The sequence below is a fragment of the Labrus mixtus genome, chromosome 15 (assembly GCF_963584025.1).
Source record: "Labrus mixtus chromosome 15, fLabMix1.1, whole genome shotgun sequence".
Taxonomy (NCBI): domain Eukaryota; kingdom Metazoa; phylum Chordata; class Actinopteri; order Labriformes; family Labridae; genus Labrus; species Labrus mixtus.
Genome location: NC_083626.1, coordinates 28,343,271 through 28,350,770, shown reverse-complemented (window position 1 = coordinate 28,350,770; position 7,500 = coordinate 28,343,271). Strand labels below are relative to the sequence as shown.

Below are 7,500 nucleotides of genomic sequence, written 5' to 3'. Positions count from 1 at the left end.
GCTCTTAAATTTGAGAGTTAATTTAAACATCAAACACACTCGTGAGTTAATTGTGAATTTTTAATTTGTAGGTCAATATTAATTTGAATTCCTCCCAACTGATTAATATTTGTCTTATTCCTGGATGATTTATGTTTGATGAAATTAATGATGTCTTTGCTTTCTCTTTTATTCTCTCCCTGTCCTGCCCCCCCTTCTCCCCCTTCTCTCCTCTTATCCCTCCTTTGTTCTCGGGTCAATCCTCTCTTCTCTCCTCTCCTCCTCCTCTCCTCTCCTCTCCTCTCCCCTCCTCCTCTCCTCTCCTCTCCTCCTCTCCTCTCCTCTCCTTTCTGCTCCTCCTCTCCTCTTCTCTCCTCTCCTCTCCTCCTCTCCTCCTCTCCTCTCCCCTCCTCTCCTTTCTGCTCCTCCTCTCCTCTCCTATCTCCTCTCCTCTCCTCTCCCCTCCTCTCCCCTCCTCTCCTTTCCTCTCTCCTCTCCTCTCCTCTCCCCTCCCCTCCCCTCCTCTCCTCTCCTCTCCTCTCCTCTCCTCTCTCCTCTCCTCTCCTCTCCTCTCCTCTTCTCTCCTCTCCTCTCCTCTCCCCTCCTCTCCTCTCCTCTCCTCTCCTCTCCTCTCCTCTCCTCTCCTCTCCTCTCCTCTCTCCTCTCTCCTCTCTCCTCTCCTCTCCTCTCCTCTCCTCTCCTCTCCTCTCCTCTCTCCTCTCTCCCCTCCCCTCCTCTCCTCTCCTCTCCTCTCCTCTCCTCTCCTCTCCTCTCTCCTCTCCTCTCCTCTCCTCTCCTCTCCTCTCCTCTCCCCTCCTCTCCCCTCCTCTCCTTTCCTCTCTCCTCTCCTCTCCCCTCCCCTCCCCTCCTCTCCTCTCCTCTCCTCTCCTCTCCTCTCCTCTCCTCTCTCCTCTCTCCTCTCCTCTCCTCTCCTCTCCTCTCTACAGCCGGAGCAGTGTTCGTCCGGAGAGCCTCACTTCAGTTTACTCGTCTCCGCTCTCCCGAGGGTCCGGGACGTCCCTGGAGTGTGTGTGTGTGTGTCTGGTCGGGTGCAAAGGGTGGGAGGGTTTTTTTGTTTTTTTTGTGTTGATGTGTTGATGAGTGTGTGGGTGTCTCGCGCCACTTTTCATGGGACATTGAGAGATGTGTGTGTCACGGCATCGGTGGACGGGCTGTAGGGAGCCGCGCTCCCCCTCCCTCCCCCTGGTCCTCCTCCTCCTCCTCCCGCTGTCCTTCCTCTCCTCAACACCTCCGCTCGCTCAGGGAGCCATCCACATCCCCGAAGGCTGTGAGTATACTCCTCCACTGTAAACATCTCTGACTGTGAAACATTCAGTGTTCAGAATCTTCTTCACGGTTTAAACCCAAAACTGCAAAAAGTGACGCACCATGAATCCATGATATACAACCGAATAAATCAGCCGACTAGAAACAGATACTTAAGGGTGCCCAAGACTGGCAATAAAGGAAACCTAAAAACTGAAACTTGCACCAGTGAAAAGTAGTTAAAACAAATGCTCAAGGGGAGCTGTGAATAGATGTCCTGGTACCCATTAAGAACCAAAAGGTAACTTGAAACAGCGAGTAGTGCAGCTTTAAAACTGCCTTAAAAAACTGCAAGTATAGCTAAAAGAGTTTAGACAGCTGAAGGAAACTTTACAGCTGGAGAGGTCCCTGAAAACTGATTTCTAAGGCTTCTTAGAAACAGACAATAAAAGGGGGCATCAAAACAAATATTCAAGGGTGCCTAGAAACCGACACTTAAGGTAACCTAAAAAACAGAAACTCAAGGATACTTGTGAACGGTAGTTAAGGATCATTAAGACAAAAAAAGGGAACCTGGAAACTGACTCTGGGGAACTTAAAACAAAAGGTAACTTGAAACAACGAGTCAATTTCAGCTTTGCCTTAAAAAACTGCAAGTAAAGCTAAAAAGGTTTAGCAGCTGAAGGAAACTTTACAGATGGAGAGATCCCTGAAAACTGATTTCTAAGGCTTCTTAGAAACAGACACTAAAGGGCCTTTCAGATGCGCTTGCCGCTGAGTAGGGCACAGAGCTAAAGCGGAGCGCACGTCGTTATGGTGACCGAAATAATGACTCGGGAAAGTAGCTTCTGCCACAGCACTATGTGACGTCACAGAACGTGGTGCCCAAGTTGAAAGCACTCAAGGTAACCTAAAAGCAACTAGTTAAGGTTATCATGAAAGAAAAGCTAAAAAAAAAAAAGTACCTTGAAACGGCGACTCAATTGTATCTTTAAAAACTGCAAGTAAAGCCAAAGGTTTAGACAGCTGAAGGAAACTTTACAGCTGGAGAGGAACCTGAAAACAGACACTAAAAGGGGGCATCAAAACAAATATTCAAGGGTGCCTAGAAACCGACACTTAAGGTAACCTAAAAAACAGAAACTCAAGGATACTTGTGAACGGTAGTTAAGGATCATTAAGACAAAAAAAGGGAACCTGGAAATGGACTCTTGAAAACACAGAACACATAAGAGATACTCAAGGGAAACTCGGACCACACCAAGAGGGTTTCACTAATTAGGGCTAAAAGGTACCTGAGACTGAAACAAACAAAAAAAGGTCCCCTTAAACAGACTTGAAGTACCTTGAAGCAGAGAGTAAAATGCATCTTTAAACTGCCTCAAGAAATAATGCAAGTAAAGCCAAAGGTTTAGCAGCTGAAGGAAACTTTACAGCTGGAGAGGAACCTGAAGACTGATTTCTAAAGCTTCTTAAAACAGACACTAACAGATCTTTAGGTTGCATAAAAACAATTACAAAAATGTTCAGAAACTAAAGGGTACTCCTACACAGATTGTAAGGGGATCTTAACAGAGCAGCCGAGGAGTCCAAAACAGATTCAGAAGGGAGCTTGAAACAGACAATTACATGAACCGACCCTCCCTCCTACTTTCAAAAAACATATCAAAACTCACTTCTTCAAACAAGCTTTTAAATGTATGATTGTAATTTATTTTCTGTTTTCTGTTGTTTTATCTTTATTGTTGTTGTCTTTGATTTGTGTGTAATGTTGCAATGTCTGTTCGTCTGTCCTTACTGTGCTGTTCTTTCTGTTTTTTAACAATTTGTACAGTGTCTTTGAGTTTTTGAAAAGCGCTTATAAATAAAATGTATTATTATTATTATTATTATTATTATTATTAAAATGTATTATTATTATTATTATTATTATTATTATTAAAATGTATTATTATTATTATTATTATTATTAAAATGTATTATTATTATTATTATTATTATTATTAAAATGTATTATTTAAGTTGAGGACAGTTAGGGTAGAAGAAACCCAGAGGGCATCCTGAAAGACAAGAGCCAGGGAATACCTTAACACAGACTCTTAAAGGTCTGTGAAGTTTCTTGTTCCATCACACTTGATGTGTTATAATTTGGGTTAGAGCAGCAAACGGACAAAAATAAAATCTAGCTGCAAAAGTTTTCTGTTTGTCGAGTGGCAGCAGGAAACGTGTGCGTGTTGCTTTTTCCTGTTTCATGATGACTTTGAATGATCAGCGTTTATCTTTGAGATCGACTGCAAGGACTCGATTTTGCACAAAGACAAACTGAGCTTTTAAACATTTCCTCTTAAGCTCAAAAGCAAACACACTTATCCTCACAATACGGTTTTGAAATGACCTCTGACCTGGAGGTTATGTTCAAAGGTCTGCAAGCTGAGCCACTGATGGTCCCAGAGGAGGGGGGGGAGGAGGGGGGGTCCAGCTTGACCTTCAAGCAAAGACCTTCTCCTCCGCATGGGCGTGGTCAAGAGAGGAAGAGAGGGATGGAAACAAGAGATAGAGGAGAGGAGGAGAGGAGAGGAGAGGAGAGGGAGAGGAGAGGAGAGGAGAGGGAGAGGAGAGGAGAGGGAGAGGAGAGGAGAGGAGAGGAGAGGGAGAGGAGAGGAGAGGGAGAGAGGGATGGAAACAAGAGATAGAGGAGAGGAGGAGAGGAGAGGAGAGGGAGAGGAGAGGAGAGGAAGAGAGGGATGGAAACAAGCGATAGAGGAGAGGAGGAGAGGAGAGGAGAGGAGAGGAGAGGGAGAGGAGAGGAGAGGAAGAGAGGGATGGAAACAAGCGATAGAGGAGAGGAGGAGAGGAGAGGAGAGGAGAGGAGAGGGAGAGGAGAGGAGAGGAGAGGAGGAGAGGAGAGGAGAGGAGAGGAGAGGAGAGGGGAGGGAGAGGAGAGGAGAGGAGAGGAGAGGAGGAGAGGAGAGGAGAGGAGAGGAGAGGAGAGGAGAGGGGAGGGAGAGGAGAGGAGAGGAGAGGAGAGGAGAGGAGAGGAGGAGAGGAGAGGAGAGGAGAGGGGAGGGAGAGGAGAGGAGAGGAGAGGAGAGGAGGGGAGGAGAGGAGGAGAGGAGAGGGAGAGGAGAGGAATGGAAACAAGAGATGAAGGAGGAGGAGAGGTGAAGGTGAAGACATTAGCAGAGGGAAGAGGAGAAAAGTGGAGGATGGGTGGAGAGGGGGACGCAGAGGGGAAAGATGTAAAACGATCCGGGACGCCATCGTGTCTGAGCCAGGAAAAAAATCGAGAGGAAGATCAAAATCTTTGTTTAATGTTTATTTATAATCAAGTAAATGGAGGAATGTGCCCTGAAATCTCACCGGTAGCATCTCTGACGTCGTATCTCTCTGCAGTAATTGAATCCTCTGTCCTTGTCTTAAGTGTTCTCTCTGCTCTCCTTTTCCTTTGCTCTCGTGTGGACAAACAGACCAAGTGCATAACAGTAAGTGTCTCTCTTTGTTGTGACAGTGAAGACGTGTGTGATCGCCCTTGACCGCTTACGTCAGTGCCGCTTCATTCTCCCACAAACCTGTCATCCTGACGATCGAGGTCGTCCGTCTCATTGTCGCTGCTGCAGCCGCACAGAGCAACAACACTTTTTATTTTCTTTCATCAAATTGGAAACCTTTAGGACAAAACCTTTAAGGTTTCTGAAGTTGTAGACATTCACAAGTGGAACAGGGGGATAATATGTCCTCTTTAAATAGTGACAATCCGGTCTGATACGCTATATTTATATGTTTTCGCCATTATCAGCTTTCTCCACAGAGCCTGTTAGCGTAGCTTCCAGGCAACATGAAGGACGTTAAGTTTGGATTCTGGGAGTGAGTTCCCACCCACTGATCTGTGATTGGTCTGTAGCTTCAGTGGTCGAAAATATGAGGAACTAGAGTTGTAGTTTCACCCCGCTAACCAATCAAAAATACGACCAGGTTTCTAATGATACAAAGATTGATGAAGATGGGGGAAGTATCCCTTTAAGGTTTCTGAAGTTGTAGACATTCACGTTGAAAAGCTCGCCAAGCACGCTAGAGTCTTCGGGTGGTTTCACATTAGGGACCCGTGTACAGATCCAAAGTCTGTACCCGGGTACAAATATACCGTGCTGTGGCCGAGTCCGCTTGAAGAGGTGTTCTCGGGCAAGATTCAAGTGTACTCGATTACGGTCTAAGGAAGATGTGAATGCATGGGTGCACAAACTTCAAATCCCACCTGTGGCTCCTTTTCTCGCATGTCCCTCCCTTACTCTCTCTCTCCCTGATTTCCGGCTCAACTGTCCTGTCTCTCAATTAAAGGCACAAAAAAGCCCAAAAATAAATATGTAAAAAAAAAAAAACGTATCCTCGTAGCACCGGCCCGTTTCCTCCTCTGAGCTGCACGGTTGGTGTGGAAGTAGGAAGAGGGTCGTTGTTGGCGTCTCAGAAATAACATAAACATCCACAGTTAGCAGGATGGACTCCAGGATGGAGTCCGAGAATGGTTGCCATGGTTACATCCTCTACTGTCTGCTTTTTGGAGGATTTGCAAACTGACCGTGTGCATACTGCCCCCTGCTGGATCAGACTGTGAACATACACTCGAGTAGAGTACTCGGAAACTGAACGATGTTACTAATGTCAACGCAGACCAGCGGGGGAGGGGACGGGCACAGTATGAAACAATCGTGCCTAATGTGGAAAAGCCATGACTTTTAGCTTGTCCTTTTAGCGAGCGGTAGAGGAAACTAGAAACAGGGTATCGGGGTAAAATCGGCTCGCTGCCTGGCATTGCTTCACGCTCTCACCACAGGTGCTTAGGAAACACCGATAGTGAACGTTAGCATGATGACGCTCGCTCGGGCCGCCTGCTGTTAGGAAAAGTTGTCACAAGTTTGGTTGACTCGAGATTTTTGCTTCGTTTTTTCACTTTTTAACAACCTGATGTTTAGATTTCATCCAATCCGATACGTTTAATCCAGCAGGTGTCCGGCTCCAGCTTCAAACTGACTGAATTAAACATCGAGTCTCATCGATTTTCTCAACTTAAAGTCTTTATTTGTGATTTTTCACACTTCAATGTATAAATCCAGTATCTCCTCTGAAAATAACTCTGTGAGTCATGACTGTCTACAATGGGTGTAACACCCGAGTCCCACTGTCTGTGATGTTTTCAGAGTTTTCAGAGTCCTATCTTCACTTTGTTTACATCGCCCGGATGGCCGGCTGACTCCTCCCCTCGTGTATAAAAGTTGTTTAATTGAGGGACTAGAGAAAAGAAGAATAACATACTGTACTCACTGCTTAACTGTGTTTCTAGATCACGCTCATTTCAGGTAAATTTACATGCAGTGTGAAGATACGAGCAGAATAAAGATCACTAGCATTAGCATGCTAACACAACAATGCAGCGCAAGTTGTTTTGGTTTCATGCTGGAGCTCAAGGGCGACATCTGCTGGATCAAAAAATCACATATAAAGCCTTTAATCTTACCAAGAAAGTGAAGAATAATGTTGAACTGCTCCTTTAACAGAATGGAGTTAGAACTCTGCAGACTCACAGCTCGTCTCTGAGCGCGGCAGGATGTGGTCAAAGTCCATTACACGCTTTTAGTCTCGCTGCATGTTTGGCTCGTTCAATATGATCCAGAAATTAGAAAACGTTTTATATGAATAATTGAGCTCCTCTAATAACTTCATAATCGGCCCGGAAAAGATTCAAAAGCTGGAGAAAAGTAGAAATGACCACGTTAAGCTCTGAGGGCGCCAACAGACGAACCTGCTGATGGAGAAAGTGTTTGAGCTCTGGTGTTTGATGACCTTAATCAGTGATATTTACTGCACGATCAGTTGTATGTGTAGTGTTGAATTTCACTCTGTGTGTGTGTGTGTGTGTGTGTGTGTGTGTGTGTGTGTGTGTGTGTTCAGCGTCTCAGCCGCCGGTGATGATGGAGATGCCGTGGTCCTTCACAGCGTTTTCTCCAGAGGACATCAATCTGCCCTGCGAGGCCACCGGTAACCCGACGCCCACGTACGTACAGCAGCCGGGCCCGTGTGTCACTTTACCCAGCGTGTGTGTGTGTGTGTGTGTGTGTGTGTGTGTGTGTGTGTGTGTGTGTGGATGAATATAATGGACAAATAAGACATATGCATGTGTCTGGTTGTTTGTCCACTTCCTCCCTGCGGCCTCTCGGTTGCCATGGAGATGAATGTTCCCCCTAATGAAATCACACTTTTAAC

General features: G+C 45.7%; 1 protein-coding gene across 1 annotated transcript in view; it reads left to right on the top strand.

Moving 5' to 3' along the window:
- LOC132989589 (neural cell adhesion molecule L1.1-like) overlaps positions 1-7,500 on the top strand; it is a 75,763-nt gene that overhangs the window by 23,840 nt on the left and 44,423 nt on the right. Inside the window, 3 exon segments of the mRNA XM_061057289.1 lie at positions 927-1,267; positions 4,713-4,727; positions 7,189-7,291. Of these exon segments, the coding sequence (XP_060913272.1) occupies positions 1,123-1,267; positions 4,713-4,727; positions 7,189-7,291 (263 nt within the window). The 5' untranslated portion in view covers positions 927-1,122.